The sequence below is a fragment of the Asterias rubens genome, chromosome 11 (genome assembly GCF_902459465.1).
Source record: "Asterias rubens chromosome 11, eAstRub1.3, whole genome shotgun sequence".
Classification (NCBI taxonomy): domain Eukaryota; kingdom Metazoa; phylum Echinodermata; class Asteroidea; order Forcipulatida; family Asteriidae; genus Asterias; species Asterias rubens.
The window spans coordinates 7,783,173-7,800,821 of record NC_047072.1 but is presented as its reverse complement, the minus strand read 5'-3'; the positions used below and the strand labels follow the sequence as shown (position 1 = coordinate 7,800,821).

Sequence of the window (17,649 nt, the reverse complement as noted above, 5' to 3'; positions counted from 1 at the left end):
CTGCTTAAACACTAAAAACAGCTAAGCACAACAAATTTATGCTTACCAGAATAAGGTTACCAGTCAAACTACCATGGTACATGTACAACTTGTGACTGGTATCGTGCTGTTTTCTGCTTAGCAGAAGTGTGACTAGCACTAATTTCTGCTTTAGCAGCTCTATGAAATTGGGACCATGTACCATGAATGATGTCATTTCTCTGTTTATATTATTACCGTCCCCAGAAATCCCAGACAAACCAAGATTGATATTAACTTGTTTGATGTTATCCTTCTCTAGGCACAAGAGCTGTCCAATTCCAAGATGACTGATAGCCGGGAGCTCAGCACAGAGAAGACGGTGCTCAATTGGTGTCGTGAGACAACTCAGGGGTAAGGCTGAGCTAATCAAAAGCCAGTACCTCAATGACTGTCTGGGGTTTTACAAAGCATTTTCAATCACCCCCCCCCCCCCCCCCCCCGAAAAAATATATAGACCTTATTCATTGATGTCATCCAGCGGCCATCTTAGAGGTAAAACGATGACGAAACAATCAAAATTCACATATCCTTTGCGTAATGATATGCCTGTTTAATCTTTTAGAGACCAATAGTGGCCACAAATGGCTTGAACCAAATGCTCAACAGCCGCAAGGTTTGACCTACTTCCATTCACTTAAAGAGGTCAAAGTAAAGGTCATGTCCGGAAATATGAAATTTTCCAATGTATGTGAATATAGTATTTCAGTTTTTAGACACAAAACTAAATTTTCTGTTGCATGTTAATTTTTGTTTAGAGCAATGTCTAGGCGTTTTGTGATGATTGTACACGAATGGTCTCTAAATGAGTAGGCAGGTCACTGGTGAGCAAAGAATATCAGCCTGTGCAATTACGTGCATAATATAAGTTATCACACTAGCGCAAGTGGAATATGGAAAAATATAGCGCTTCTGTGTCCCATATCCAACGACGCTAAAGGCTTAATTGGATATGGGACACAGACGGGCTATATTTTTTCGTATTCCACGAGAGCGGGTGTTATAACGAGTTTATCTTCCAGTCTCACGTGCAACGCGCAAAGTTTAAAGTTTCACAAAGTTTAGAATGTAATTTTTGCACTGTCCGTATACAGAGCGTGATGCATTGACACTCACAATACGAACAGAGGAAGTAGTATATAAAACAGAGGAAGTAGTATATGTTTTTATCCCCCCTCCAGTTCGAGCATCTGATTGGTGGATTAGCACGTACTGGAAGATAATTTTTTGTAACACCTTGGTTCAAAAGCTAACACAGAATTTCATTGTTAACCTTGTAATACAAAAATTGTGCATAAAATGGCCCATTAACGCAGCCGCGTAGACATTGAGACCATCATGAAAATTGCTGTAATACATTCTATTAGGCAGCTCAAGGTATAGCTTATCGAGCCGATGGCCATCGTACATAGCCTACTAACACAGCTGAACCAAATGTAATGTCATTAGAGCTTGACATTTCAGCCTATTACATGCCAATATTTTGTTGGTAAAAGTATCTTTGCTGTAGGCAATTGGGTAAATGCAAAGCATACATGTACGTGTTATAAAATGAATAATTACAGCTTTGTTGAAATTAGTGGTGTGAGAAAACTGTGAGGCGTATTGCTAATTAAAATAATCTTTAAAGCTGAACTCACACAACAGGCCTATTCAGCTGGTTTGCTGTTTTATTTTATTTTATTTTATTTTAAACTCATAAATATCCCAGTCAATCTATCCAGTCTGATTGGTCGAGAGGAGATCATGTGGCCAATTGAAACGTGTAGTAGAAGACACGGTAAAACATGTTGAAACACTTTGCGAGTTGGGTGGTAGCTTTTATGTAGCCACTAATTTAAGCGTAACACAATCATTACAATCTGGTACTGAATGTAAAATATACTAGGAGGTGCGGGAATGCACCACTGTTGAGCGCCACATGCAATTTGACACTGTAGTCTATAAGGATATGTTGCTGGCAGTTTTTGTTAGCAGTTGAGGGGCGCAACATACAAACTTCATTATGATTGCACAAACGCGCTATCAAATTCGCTTACCGGTAAGCTATTTTATGAAAGTTGTCCCTGATCATAAAATAATTGAAGTTGGTGTCGTGAGACAACTCTGAGTTACTGCTGCTCAAACAATCCACAGTCTCCCCTAGATATAATGTTTGCCGACCTCAACCAACCGTGTCATTACAGTTTAATATTTAAAGGGTTTGTGTATATCATTGAAAAGAAAGTAATTGCTTGGGATGGGTTAGTTTTCCACAGTGATTTTAGACTTTTTGACAAGTCGCTCAATTTTTTGCTTGGTGATAGTTGAGTCACAGTGATAGTGTTAATAACACTCAGGTCTTCGTGATTGAAGACTGCTCTTGTGCGAGGATGCTGGCTCCCTATTACTCCTCATCACGAAAGAAGTAGTCTCGTGGGGACCAGCAGTCAAAGCCAGCAACTGTGTATGCGCATGTGTGTAAAAGCATATCTTTTGAAAAGCTGTTTTTGTTCTATCCTTGACAATTCCCTGGATTCAAAATTTTTGGGGATTTTTGTCTGTATTTTAGTTGTTCATTGTATTTGTCCAGTTGGTGTTTTTTAAAGAATTCTGTGGAAACTTTCAAATAAAAAAAACCCACCCCAAAGAAACACCCCGAAACACTGGGACAGGTCTAAAATGGATTGGTCCCTTGCTCTATGATTGGTCTATGTACTTTATGCCTTACACAATCCTATTCTGCAGGGTCTGCCACTGTTGGCCTGTGCATCCTCCATGGATGTGACAATACCATTAAGTTATATATAAGAACTAGAGGGCGCACTGGCCTATATACGCGCCTGGGCATGCGCGCAGGTGGCCATTTTCTAAGTTGAACAAACAGCATCGCGTGAGCGTTCAATAAAAAAAAAAACTCAAACGTGTATTTCATATTCAATGCGCGTACAGAATGGCGCGCTTGTCATCTTTCGGTCCCGTCGCGTTTGTGCAAGCAGCATCACCAGTGCGCCCGCTAGTTCTTATATATACTCTATGGACAATACTTGTCTACATCAACTAAAAATGACAAATAAACACATTTATAGTTTATAGGATTTGAGGCATTGCATTGTGAGGTATCAATATGTACTTGGTTTGCGGTAACACCCTGTTTGTTCTTAGAGAACTGTCTTTCTTAAGTCTACTACTGCGGAGAGTAGATTGTTCGGGTGTTCGGGAGACTTCTCAGTTCTGAAAAGAACTGTCCTGCTTATTAACTATTACCTGGGCGGATGGTAAAGAATAGGCTGGGACTACTACTTTAGCTTATAGAATCGTAATTAACTGTAATACCACGGAGTCAGTTCTTGGGTTGGTCTCAACGTTGCGACTAGCTTGCTCTAGTCATCGTCGTCAGGAGATATTTATAGTTGAAACCAATCTCATTGTTTAAACAAACTTGTCATACCTTTGTTTTTTGTTCACAGATATAGAAATGTAGACATCCGCAATTTCACTACGAGTTGGAGAGACGGCCTTGCCTTCAATGCCTTGTTACATAAATTCAGGTTAGTTGAAACTTAATATGTCCTTTATGCTAGGAATGTGATAATCGAATGATATCACGTTACTTGATGCTTTCTAGTGGATGTTACTAGTGAGAGAAGTCAAGGAAAGAGAGTTCTGCTCCGAAATGTTTCACATCTGGAAAGAAAGGATGAATAGTGTGCGTTTTAAACTAAGTTCAATTGAATATTAGGTTTGTTATCCCACCCGAGTAATATTCCTGTGATATTTGTTCACAGGACTCAGGAAGGTAGTGTACAGTGCTAACACACATTGGTGTATGGGTAAAAACCAAAATTAATATTCTTTATCCCCGATGCAAACTTAACATTTATTATAGGTTTGTTATTAATTACACAAAGTTCCACACAATATTCCAAAGGTGCTGGTACCTTATGGAGACCAAGGACAAAATACAAATGTGAAAACAAAAGTACTCCATAGGGAAATTTTGAAGACGTGGGTGTCCAATAAGGACATTTGTGTACAAAGTCTATGGGAAAAAAGCTTAGGCTTGGCCTTGATCCTGGGCTTGTGCTCTGTTATATGTATGTGTGCTCTGTTTAGAAAACATGTGCCATGAGGTTTCAAAGAGCTCCAAGCTGGAGCCCTAGCCTGAGCCAAGATTCCAAAAACTGCCCATGATTGAGTCCTCCTTTCTTAACCTGCTTTCCTTTCCCTAGCTGGAGCCCTAGCCTGAGCCAAGATTCCAAAAACTGCCCACGATTGAGTCCTCCTTTCTTAACCTGCTTTCCTTTCCCCAGCTGGAGCCCACGCCGGAGCCCTAGCCTGAGCCAGGATTTAAAAAATGGCCCACGATTGATTTCTCCTTTCTCATTCTGCTTTCTTTTTATTAATTGCAGACCCAACCTCTTTGACTACGATGCACTTCTGAAGTTAGACCCAGAAGCTCGTCTGGATCATGCCTTCCGTGTTGCTCATGAGGAGTTCAGGGTCCACAAATACCTGGAGCCTGAAGGTACTTGATTCTTGTATTAGTATCAGGCTGATGCTACCACAAGATTATTTGTCTAATATTGTTAAGTTATGAAATTATTAGACCTTTCCTGTGAAATATATTAATTGCACTTTGCCTACATGTTTCCCCCCTCCCCTAAGAAAATGTAAATATAAAAATACAAACAAAGAAACAACGATAAGACTTAAAGCTATGCATGGTGGAAAAATACTTAGTACATGTAAGTAGGGTTTGCGGTGATACCATGTAAACTCTCTGTGTGAGTAGTGGTGACCCTATTTTCTGGACCCTGGCTGCGCCCACAAAACCGTCACCGAAACAAACAAAAAGAAAGAAAGAAACAAACAAACAAACAAACAAACAAAATACTGCTGGTTAAACATTTTACTCAGTTGTATATATAGACGATGTGACCTATGTTTACATTCAAACCGCCCTCTGTTGACAACGTCATGTTTCGCCTGGCAAAAAGACGTGTAGTCATGGTAAGATTGCATACACTTTCTAGCTGGCTGCCAAAACACAAAGGTTTTGCCCGACGGTATGCGTGCGAATCATGTTATGGTTTTCGAGTGACGTCAGGGTTCACATCGTCTATACGCTACAGGCAGTGGACACTTTTGGTAATTACTCAAAATAATTATTAGCATTAAACCTCACTTGGTCAAGAGTAATGGGGATAGTTGGCAGTATAAAACATTGTGAGAAACGGCTCCCTCTGAAGTGGAGTAGTTTTCGAGATAGAAGTAATTTTCCACGAATTTGATTTTGAGACCTCAAGTTTAGAACTTGAGGTCTCGAAATCAACCATCTAAACGCACACAACTTCGTGTGACAAGGGTATTTTCTTCTTTCACTATTATCTTGCAACTTTGATGACCGATTGAGCTCAAATTTTCACAGGTTAGTTATTTTATGCATATGTTGAGATACACCAACTGTGAAGGCTAGTCTTTGACAATTACCAATAGTGTCCACTGTCTTTAAGTCAACAATGAATAATGTAAAGCGTTTCAGCCCAAAACCCATTATCCAACCACTAGTTGCTCCACTGTGCCACACATAATCAGTACATTACATCTAGTGCTCCCTGTGGGTTTGTGGCAATTGTATGGGTTACTTCTTATGATCAAACTGGAGCAATATGATACCCCACTCGGGCGGAAATAGCATCTCCACATTACTTTGGTTACTCCAGACAATAAAACTACAGAAAAACGGATTCTCCGAAAGAAAATCTGTTTGGATTAGGGGTTGATTTGAGGAGGAGTTAGGGGTTGATTTGAGAGGAGGCAGCCTGCTTATCAGATGCTCTGTTGTCAAGGTGTAAAGGTTGGGCTCTGTAATAGTATGGAATGGGAGACTTTTGGGACGCTTGGTGGCAGCAGACTTACCAGGTAAAATCCATTGTTCTCAGTCATGTGCGCACGCTCAGAACAACGTAAACAATTAACATTTACCTGGTAAGTCTGCTGCCACCTAGCGTCCCAAAGTCTCCCATTGCTAAGACATTTTTTTTATAGCTCAGTAGCATGTACATATAGGGTCCAATTAATGCATTTTGCATTATGGAAATGAATGTCGATTTGATTAGATTAGAGCTGCTTAAATACAAGCTAACCACAACAGAAATGTGCTTACCATAAAAAGGTTACCAGCCTAGGTACTATTTTACCATTTGTGCGTCTGCCTAGTGCACACCTTTATGGGGTTTGCCCACCAATAGTGTCTGTACGCATGCGAAAATGTACTTTATTTTATTGGAAAGGCTCATTGCCAAGAGCTGTACATGGGACTATAAAACTGCAATTACTTCAATCTTGTTTCCTGGGGGAATTACAGTTTCAACGAGATCGGTAAGAAAATCTGGATCCAACATGGTATGCCGATGGGAAAGGCAACATGTGGAATGACCCACGCCATATACATATATACAAGGCAGGAAACTTGAGATCCATAAATTCTTCACTTCTCCTTAAAGGGTCTATGTTCTGTTCAAGCTCACTCTGAATAATTGCCAAGACTAATTGCCAAGACATTGTGATAAGAGCACTGGCTGTAGTGTAGTCCCCTTTGGGAATTATACAAGAAGACTGGAGTGGTACAATTAAGGAGGAGAGGCTTGACAAGTGACCCAGGTCAAGTACAAGCTGGGGCACAATTAAGAACTTGAAGCAGTCAGGGCAGATCAGAGAAAGGGTTCTTGCATAGTTGTGACAAATTGGCCAGGCTATGATTGATTAGTCGTTCCTCTACCCCAGACAGGGTCCAGGATTGGGTGTCTTACTGTAATCTCCCTGTATTACATCAGTGTCTCCTGTTCTAAGTCTTAGAGAGTCCACGAACCTGTCCTGAAGCTTGGGAGTGATTTCTTCTCTGGGGTCACTCGCTCTCTTTATTTTAAAGGAGAGGTGTATGACAGAAAATATCTTGTTTCCAAATTATTGTGGAGTGAGTAAAACCACCAGTCACCTTCAAATTTAAAATAATAAAAATAATAGTACACATTTCTTATATACTATAGCGCCTTATCACACTATCACCCGAGGCCAAGCGCAAGGTATGTGCAGCTATGTTCAAAGTATAAGACCAATTTGTTTACATTGAATCCCGTATTAGTGGTTTGGTATGCTTGAAGGTGTTTCATTTTTAAAAGTATTCAATTTACATTTTTTTGTTAGTTTTTAGAATTGGCCATCTTGAAACCAAGTCTTACGTAGCCAAGAACTCAGTTTCGGTTTGGTCGGAAGAGCTGCTTCAACACGACTGAATTTTAGGGTAGTTATAGAATTAGCCATCTTTAAAACCTACCTACATGTAGCCTAGCCAACAACTCGGTTACCGTTTGGTTGAAATAGCTGCATCACTGTGACTGAACCAAATGCACGAAAATCGCTTAACCAAATGAGCAAAGCCCAAACATGTTTCTGATCGGGCTGAAGAAAAAAAACGCCCTCTAGGACACTGTTGAATGATTTCTTATTTGTCCATGTTGGTTTTCACACTTATTTTTTTCCCCCATCTTTCCACTCAGACATAAATGTTGAGCTTCCAGACAAGAAGTCTATCATGATCTACGTGATTGACATGTACAAAGTCCTATCTCAGCAGACAGAGGTCATATCCAGTAGGTCAGGTCAGGCCAGGTCAGGGGTCGGCAAAACCTCATCAGACCACACGCCTGTGACTCCATCATCAGAAGCTGTGAGTATAAAATAGAATTGATCTGTATGGAAGTTTATTTCATATTGGAGTCTGTCTCACACATTGAATGCAGGACTCTGTCGGAATTGGCGGCTAAATTGTGCATTGGAATAAACAACATGCCTGGAATTACACACCGGCTATGGAGGCCATGGCCTCCGTTGCCCCTGGTTTTGGCCTTGGTGCGCCTTCAAAAGTTTCCCATTGACTTTAAGATTTTCCAATGGAACGGAGGCATGGCCTCTGTTGCCCCTGGTTTTGGCCTTGGTGCGCCTTCAAAAGTTTCCCATTGACTTTAAGATTTTCAAATGGAACGGAGGCCATGGCCTCTGTTGCCCCTGGTTTTGGCCTTGGTGCGCCTTCAAAAGTTTCCCATTGACTTTAAGATTTTCCAATGGAACGGAGGCCATGGCCTCCATTGCCCCTGGTTTTGGCCTTGGTGCGCCTTCAAAAGTTTCCCATTGACTTTAAGATTTTCCAATGGAACGGAGGCCATGGCCTCCGTTGCCCCTGGTTTTGGCCTTGGTGCGCCTTCAAAAGTTTCCCATTGACTTTAAGATTTTCCAATGGAAGTGTCAAATTTGCAAAATGAAAATAGCCTTGTCCTTTTTAAGATGAAATTCAAGTCCTAATATGACACACATCATTACCAACACTCTAACAAGCAGTTGTAGCTGTAGCCGCCAATAGACCAATCCATTAAGCTCCGACCCATTGCGTGTTGACCAATCACAACCCATTGCACAACCAAAAGTCAGACACTATAAAGTCCGAAATGCGTGAGCGTATGCTTGGCACGCGCATCAGAGTTGTGCAGAATGGCATTGGATAGGCTCACGTGTTCTTGCTCACACTTGCGCCTTGGGCCGAGCCTAATGGATCGGTGTATTCGAATATGACATCCCAAATGTCATATTTACACTTCTATTTCAAACAGAACTGAAAGCCATGCTCTTTACACAGGCATACTCTGTCTATTCTTAGCGATGTGTAGTGTACTTTATTATTGTTATTATTATTACTAATGGTTTACTATCGTTATTTCTCTGTAGTCTTTTTCGGACATGAGTGAGGTTGATTTGGAGAGTTATCAGGGTAACATGGAGACTGTCCTGGCCTGGCTACTGGAGGCCGAGGACCACCTCAGCCATCAGAATCCAATCTCAGATAACGTGGACGAAGTCAAAGAACAATTCCACACTCATGAGGTAAGAGATTGCAAACTTGGTTTATTTCCTAATTCTGTCATAAAAACAAGAATTTCATGCTATTTGAATTGTTTTTGAGGAGCATCAATTGTTTATCAAAGATTTTTGTATAATCAATTCATATCGGAAAGAAAGTATTAATGAGAAACATTTAAAGAAAGCCTCTTATTGATGTGCCTTTTTACAAAATGAAAACGGGCCAAGATATTTACTGGACCAGAATTTGTTTTTACAAAACCAGGGTCAAAATGAGTTAAAGAGAAGATCTACAGTAGATAGATATCATTTGGCTTAAATCCATAGAGCTATATATATTGACTAGAGCGCTAAACTCCCCGTTATACACGCACTAAGATTTTGAAGCCGTGATGCCTCAAATCCTATATTATTATTACTATTATTAGGAGTTTATGATGGAGTTAACATCCCACCAGAACAGCGTCGGTAATGCACTACAGGAAGGTAACTATCTGATCCTAGAGAACAAGGTATCTGAAGATGAAGAGAATGAGATTAGAGAGCAGATGAGTCTCCTCAATAGTAGATGGGAAAACCTCAGGATAGCTGCCATGGAAAGACAGACCAAGTAAGTCTAGGGCTCAATATCATAAAGCTGCTTAAAGGCACTGTACATGTTTGGTAATTGTCAAAGACGAGTGTTCTCACTTGGTGTAACCCATCGTAAGTATAAAATAACAAACCTGTGAAAATTTGGGCTCAATTGGTCATCAAAGTTGCAAGAAAATTATGAAAGAAAAAGCACCCTTGTTTTACGAATTTGTGTGCTTTCAGATAGGAATAAAAGACTTCTAGCTAGAAGTCTTTTATTATTTTGGTGAGAAAATACCTCATTCTCAAAAACTACGTTACTTCAGAGGGAGTCGTTTCCCACAATGTTTTATACTATCAACAGCTCCCCAATGCTCGTTACCAAGTCAGTTTTTAAGTTAATATTTCTTTTGAGTAATTACCAAACGTGTACCTTCCCTTTAAGAAAAGAATATCAACTTGAAAATGCAGGATAGCATTCACAAATTGTACAAGTGGCATGGTAGCTTGGCTGTAACCTTATTCTGGTAAGCATAAATTTTGTTGTGCTTAGCTACTTTTTGTGCTTGAGCAGTGTTTTTGAATTGGGCCCAGGGCCTAATTTCTTAGAGCTGTTAAGCTGTTAAGCGGAAAATATTGTCTCGCTTCACAAGGGAAGGTTGGTGTTTGTGAGGGTAAAAGGTTGGGTCATCGATTAGTAATGGCCCAAAATTTGTTTTGTATAATTTCTCATTAACTTGGGAATCAATAGTTAAAGGAACATTACAGAATTGGTTTTTGCTAACAAAACAGTTGCTGGCAGTGTAAGCACTTTATGTAATCCACCATATTATGTATATGGTGGATTACATAAAGTAATTACTGACAAAACTGTAGAAGTTTGAGATCGATCGGCCATCTGGGTCACGAGAGAATAGTGAAAAAATGATTACAAACTTTGCATTGCATCGATGCCCCCCCCCCAAAAAAAAAATAATAAAACGATCACTGAGCGATAAACTCCAAACGCGAAGTTAGATTATTTATTTCTCATCACATATGACATTTCAGACAGAAATATTTCAAGGGATGTTTTCAACTATCATCATCATTTGACCGTGTAAGTTTTATGTAAATCTGTGATCTTCACGATCTTTGTTTCTTACCAATTCTGTAACGTTCCTTTAAAGGTGTAGATGCTGCGTTGCCAAAAATTCGCACTACACTGTATAACACACAGTGACAGTAAATCCCAAAATGATGCTGCCAAGATTATTGCGATTATGACGTCGGTTGAGTTTGGTCGATGCATAAAATATTTCAAAACCTTTTTTTTATTGCCCATGTGAACGGAAAACAGAATTCTGTGAATGTTTTGATTGAACTGGAAATTTAATTCCTTATTGATTTTTTGTTATTATGACCACAGACTTCATGAAGTGTTAATGGAGCTACAACAAAAGCAGCTGGATGACCTAGCCGCCTGGCTGGACCAGACAGAAGAGGTTATCGGTAGGCAAGAAGGTCTTGGTAACCATCTGGACCAGGTCAGACAACAGGCGGAAGATCACAGGGTAAGATCATGTACATTACTAAGTATTTGGGAAAACACTTCACTATACAGAATGAGGCGATGCCGACCAGCACCTCCCTGCTAACTATTGAAAGTAAGTGAAACGTGCAAATTTGTGTTGCTCTGTTTTCTCCTGAGAAACATTCATTAGAAAAAGAAGAAAAAAATACAGACACTGTTCTCAGGATGCTTTGTTTTTTTGTTTTCGGCAGAAGCTGCAAGAATCCTTAGAAGAGCAACAAACTCAAGTCAACTCACTGACACACATGGTGGTCGTAGTGGATGAGAGTAGTCCAGAAAATGGTATGTTCACTGACTTCATCTATTTTTTAGGGAATTTGATAAAACTCCTGCATTTGGAACTCAGTTCTTATGCACTTGACACATTGTTTTTCGTCATAATTTTTCATTGGTTTTAAAGATGACTGAGTTGCGAAATGTCAAATGCCTATTGATTGCAATCCTTTAAAAAGAATTGATGCGTCGTGGCCGAGTGGTTTAGAGCACTATACTCTAAACCAGAAGTACATAATAATTATTTGTTAAAAAAAAACTCTCTGATCCAACAGCCACAGCCCTGCTGGAAGAGCAGCTGACCAGCCTAGGAGAGCGCTGGGCTAGGGTCTGCCAATGGACTGAGCAGCGCTGGGCCCTCCTCCAAGAAGTTTCTGCTCACTGGCAACGCTTCGCAGAGGAGCAGAGACAATTCAGCGACTGGCTGAGCGAGAAAGAGTCTGTCCTGGCCCATATGAGACTAGCTGATATACACACCACCAAGGAAGCCATTGAAAGAGTTAAGATACTCAAGGTGAGAGGATCACAACGACTAGTTATGGAAGACATTTGAGAATTTCAGAGCACACTGATCAAAACGTTGAGTCGTTAACCACCGGTTGTTTTCAGAACCAACATTACTCAAAAAGAGGCATTCACATTGTGTTACCGCAAACCTCTCTTAGTTAAATAAATTTGTGCCCAATTTTTTTATTTTAAATATCATCATTATTTGTAAGTTCACTTCTTTTTGTGGTCATTACCAAATTGTGACACTACCTTTAACTCAATGTGGACCCAAGCTCTTCACTATTTATCACTCTATAAAACATAGTCCTCAATCAAGCTTGAAACTGATGTCAGATTTATTGTCTTGTGTCCAATCCGTCTTGGTCTCTCCTTGGCTAATCCTTCTTGGCAATCTCCTTCAGCAGATCCTAGAGCAAGAGTTAGAAATCCAACGAAATGAATTTGACAAATTGAATCGCAGCGCAGAGAACATCGTGGAGCATCTGGAGGAGAACAACAAAGCAGTTGAGGACATCCAGCTTGTCTTAGATGAGTTCTCACAGCGCTGGGACAGCGTGGTACAACAGATGGAGATGCACTCTAAATGGGTATGTCTTAGCTTGGGACCGACATGTTGATCCTCCAGATCTCTGTATGGCATCTGGACCCAATTGCATAAGCTGTTAAGCAGAAATACTACTTGACAAGTTTCTTTGCTAAGCAAAAATTTACTGGGGCACCAGTTACAACAATGTAAACTTAAAGTAATTTTGGCTGGTAAACTGTATCTGTGTTTGTGCTTAGCCAATCTTTGTGCTTAACAGGCTTTATGAAATTGGGCCATATGCAAGTTAGACTTGAATAATGCCTGGTGTAGTGACATAAATTTGAATTCCTCAGACTATAGCAACCTTCAGATAGAGGCAAAGCCTGGTATTATTGTTCCATACACATTCATACAGAATTTTACATGGGTGTTCACCATCTCGTACGTAACTGCGGAAAAGCTTGCCCCAAATCATGTGAGATACCAACTTTCTGTAAACTCCAGGGAATTCAAAGAAGTTGCAAACTGAATGCACTTTTTGTTAAGAATAAGTTCCTTGGCTCAAGAGATTTCATTTGCTGACCCCAAACACCTTATTTTTATTGGAATGGAACTGTTTTGCCAGCATTTTTAAAAAATACATTTCAAGCAATATCTTAAAGCTGAGCAGTAGCTCCTTTTTATCTTGTCTTTTGACAACTTGCAATCCGATTTTGCCGATCCATCAACAGATTGCAGAGAGTGGCATCAATCTGGATGCCATCCCCATCACAGACGCCATCAACACCACAACCACTACCAAGACATACCGAGACGGAGGCAGCAAGGTCACCGAGACCAATGTCACTAAGACCATCTCTCAGACAGTCCGTGTTGCACCGGCAGCCGAGGCCCAGAAACGCCCCCATGAGGACACCCAACTCAAGAGGCAGTTTGACGGGGAGCTTGGGAGCTTGGTGTCGTGGATGGAGGATACGGAGCACAAGTTGATGTCGTCGGGGGAACCGTCTCCTGAAGACCACAACCTGGATGAACAAATGAAGTTTTACAGTGTAAGTAATGTCTCAAATTGAGTGCCTCATGCTTTCTGAAATAGGTTTAGTTGATGTAGGTCTCTTTATGGTTTGCCCTTAAATTTTCTGTGACTAGCAAGCAGGACCAGTTATCTAGCCTCTTCACTAATCTGCCATGTTTTTTTTCAACTACATGTAGGCCATTGTATTTCATGTTCATATGAAATAGTGATGCATGCCACACTTAACTAGCCAGCCGGAGTGAATATTGACTGGTCCTGGGGTGTTTTAACTGGCATTTAGCCAGCGGACCACTTGTTAATTTATCAAGATGTTTACATCTACATGTATTGCATTCAATTCCTTAAGATACAATGCCTCTTTTCCTCCTATGCAGACTTTGGAGAGAGACATTGACGAGAGACAAGCGAGGGTGAAGAATGTATCTGAGCTTGGCAACAAGCTGATCACTCAAACCCGTATTGGTAAGTTCCGCTTATGAGTGTTTTAGATAGCTCTATTCTATAGGTTACATACCAGATTCACCGGACACCCTGCATACATTGCTTTTAACCCTTTAGAGACCATAGCGACTCAACCTCGTTCCCAGGGGTGATCGATCTCACCGCGCCATTTTTTCCCAGCATGCCTTGCTCGATCATAACCCCTGAAATTGGCAAATTTAAATGTGCTATATAATGCTAGCACATTTAAATGAGCCATAAATGAGCGTATATATTCAATCTTTACGCGCGCACGCATGTCTTTCGTCTTAAAGAATGTTTTTGTTTTTGTTTTTAAAAAACGTGTTTGTGTCATAAAAAACGCGGGCGTGATCAACATGCAAGTATCTTAAAACTACGTAAGTACGCACTTGACATCTAATGCATAACAATTTTCCTAAGCCAATCAGCGTTGTTTCCCAGTACATCCCTCCCAGGGGTTAGTGACGAGAGGTATCGATACGGCGCGCTGCCCATGGTAGCGAGGCTGGTAGCGACTGCAAGTGGCTGGTACTGAAATTCCAATCTCTTAGTTCATTTTCACTGTACCTTGGTTACATGTTTAAACTGTTTTTAATCTGTCGCCTTGTATAGTTTAGGAATTTTTTTTAATTCCCTGTATGCATTCACAATGTGGCATGTTTGCATTTTTAATGTGCCGCGGCTTAGGCTCAATCTGTGATCTTGAAAGCATCCACTCCTGGTACAGGGTTTCAAGCAGCCGGACATAGCGTAAGGCAGAGCCAAAGCCAAAGCCAGGGTTTGGAAAAAAAGTGCCCAAGTATAATAAAAGGAGGAAGTGATCGAAGGGCTGAAAATCATATCTAATGAACCTGTTTTTCATTTTCTCGTTGTTAATCAGAGGGCACATCAACAGAGCCAATCAGACACTCCTTGGAGAACCTTCGAGAGCGATGGGAGGACGTCCGCGTCATGGTGGATGGCAGGAAATGTAACCTGAACCAAAGCTCCATGAGGAAACAGTTCTCTGATGAACTGAAGAGACTGCAGGAGACGGTACAGTCAGTGCAGGTGTGGTTGGAGGAGGAAGCTACAGTCGCTGGCAGTGTACGGGGAATTCAGACACAGCTTGACCAATGCAGGGTGAGTCCACAAGCAAATAGATCAAACAACCCCAAACAGCGTCCTCACTGAAGTCAAAAGAAGACCTAAGACTAGTGTGAAGCGCATACATGCCTGCATGTTTCCAATGCAAGGGGTCTATTCAATACACTATGCCCGAAATGTGAATGTTTCCCTCTTTCCCTAAATATTCCTATACTTTAATGCACTCTTTTCCTCTTGTACAGAAGTACCCCCCTCCCCCTAAAATCTTGAACTCACTTCCTGAGATTACTAGAAGATAATGAAGACACAATTGGAGGGGGCACCATGCCACATATCGAGGCCAGTTACCACAAAAATATTGTCAGAAAAGAGCAAGGCCCTAAAGTATTCCCTTTTGCATTTCTCGTCCAGGCAAAGCAGAAGGAGATGACCATTAACAGCCATCGCATCGAGCGCGTCACAGGCCTCGGCAAGGACCTAACAGGCGACGCTACCATCTCACGCTCGGCTCAGCGCGACATCAAGGCATTCCGCCTCTCCTGGGAAAACACCTCGGCTGCGATCAAGGAGAAGGAGAAGATCCTGGCCAAGGCGCTGGAGTGCGCCCCTCCCCAGAGGTACATCGAGGCAATGAGGGCACTCACACAGTGGCTGCAGAGTGTCGAGGCGGTGCTGAGATCAGAGGAGTTCTTTGTGACCGAGGTTGATGATCTTGAAGATCAATTGCAGAAATACAAGGTATGATAAAATAGTGCTACTTGAGTGCTAAAAAGTGGGGGATGTTTTAGGCGCGAAGGAACGTTCAGTGTCTTTGTGTGTTGTACAGAGTGTAGTGCACATTTTAGATGGCATAAGCTTTTACACATATTTACACACGGGACATGGCATTGACACACTTACCATAATATATGTGTGCAATTTGACTCCCAAAAATGTGGAGCATGGCATAGAGTGGCCATGTTTGATTCTAATGCAAGGGGTCAGTACCATCCATTGGGGGTTGTTGTTTTCCATTTTGTAGTCAAATCTATCTTGTTTGTTTGTTGACTCTGGATTGACAGTAGAAACTGTTCTTGTTAACAGGAACTTCAAACCACCATCCAGCAGCAGCAACAGAACTACGACTTTGTCAACAAGACTGGCAAGGGTCTAGTGTCTGGTGCCCCGTCACCCACACAGGCTGAGAACCTTCAACGTGACCTGAGTAAAATGAACCAGGGATGGAGTGAGGTGACCTGTCTAGTCGAGGAGAGACAAAATCAACTGGAGAGGGCGCTGAGTGAGCTCAAACTGTGGCAGGTAAGTTTTGTTACTGGTCTTTAGAGAGGTGTGCTTATGGGTTTTAGTCGTTTTAGCCTGGATATCTGATGTCACACTTCAAGGCTCATGAGTTACTGCCTTTTGGCCCATGTCCATAATCACCTTTGACCTCCCGTTCATTTCGTATGGCTCTCATTGTCTTGGAGATTCACAGTCAAATCCAAAATACATGCGTGTACATGTGTTCCCCGTATATCATAAAGGCATATGAAACCAAACCTGAAGGGAAACATTCTGGAGGAAAATAGTTTGTTGTCCTTAATATTTTAACACATGAAAAATTTACAAGAGTCAGAGTTGAATCTGCGACCTCTGGATTAATGAGCAGGGCCCAATTTCATAGAGCTGCTAAGCACAAAAATTTGCTTAGCATGAAATTCTTCCTTGATAAAATTAGGATTACCAACCAAATTTCCACTTTTTGCATATTGTTTGTTACTGGTATTCGGCTGTTGTTTGCTTATCCTGAAAATCATGTGGAAATTTGGTTGGTAATCCTGTTTTTATCAAGGAAGAAATTTCATGCTAAGCAAATTTTTGTGCTTAGCATCTCTATCAAATTGGGCCCAGGTGCTCTACCAACTGAGTGTATTACAAGTGTATTTTATAGATAAGGTTAGTATTTTATCCCAATTCTCGATGCTTCTAGCTTGGTGCATAAGACATCTCTGCCCTATGCAAATGCTGTCTTTGTAATGTCACTCTACAATATTTTGGTTGACATTGTGTATAGGATGAAGTCAGTGGCCTGAAGAGTTGGATGGCTGAAGTAGACACGTTCCTTTCAGCCGAGGAGGTAGCCCTGGGAGACATTGATGTACTACAGGCTCAGTTAGAGCAAGGCCAGGTAAGGTGGTTGATGTGAACTACATGTACAACAAGGTCACTTAGATCCTCTTCACAGCTTCTCCTACAAGTTCCCCCATACAGAACAAAAACGTACGGTAAAAGAACCTTTGCTTTCAGCGCACCCACATTTTGGAACTCTCTTCCTGCTACTCTCCCTTCCCAGATAAATCCGGACCTCTTCAAATCCCATCTCAAAACTCACTTATTCACTAAATCTTTTTTGTAATATTGTATTGTTTAGTTAAATTGTTGCTTTCCCTTGTATAAATTTGTTTATTTGTTTTGTAAAGCGCATTGAGAGTACTTGCAGTACTGAATTGCGCTATATAAGCATTTCTTATTATTATTATTATTCTTTAATTTCCTCATTCATTACCTTGATGTCTTGATGAATTTGTTTGTTTGAATGATCTTCCCATCAAGGGAACTCGGCAAACTCCCACAAGGGATATAAACACCAAGCTGGCAACAGCCAATCGCTCTCACAAATATTGGTTTAACGTCTATGATTATGAATTACACAAATCA

At 41.0% G+C, this 17,649-nt stretch overlaps 1 protein-coding gene across 1 annotated transcript in view; it reads left to right on the top strand.

The window, feature by feature from the left end:
* The window catches only part of LOC117296665 (dystrophin-like), a 92,056-nt gene that overhangs the window by 44,399 nt on the left and 30,008 nt on the right, over positions 1-17,649 (top strand). The window contains exons 7-22 of the mRNA XM_033779694.1: positions 281-372; positions 3,468-3,548; positions 4,410-4,525; positions 7,560-7,729; positions 8,782-8,937; positions 9,342-9,523; positions 10,895-11,039; positions 11,251-11,341; positions 11,608-11,846; positions 12,244-12,429; positions 13,100-13,420; positions 13,779-13,866; positions 14,747-14,988; positions 15,364-15,690; positions 16,036-16,251; positions 17,006-17,119. Of these exons, the coding sequence (XP_033635585.1) occupies positions 281-372; positions 3,468-3,548; positions 4,410-4,525; positions 7,560-7,729; positions 8,782-8,937; positions 9,342-9,523; positions 10,895-11,039; positions 11,251-11,341; positions 11,608-11,846; positions 12,244-12,429; positions 13,100-13,420; positions 13,779-13,866; positions 14,747-14,988; positions 15,364-15,690; positions 16,036-16,251; positions 17,006-17,119 (2,766 nt within the window). The remainder of the gene's footprint in view (positions 1-280; positions 373-3,467; positions 3,549-4,409; positions 4,526-7,559; positions 7,730-8,781; positions 8,938-9,341; positions 9,524-10,894; positions 11,040-11,250; positions 11,342-11,607; positions 11,847-12,243; positions 12,430-13,099; positions 13,421-13,778; positions 13,867-14,746; positions 14,989-15,363; positions 15,691-16,035; positions 16,252-17,005; positions 17,120-17,649) is intronic.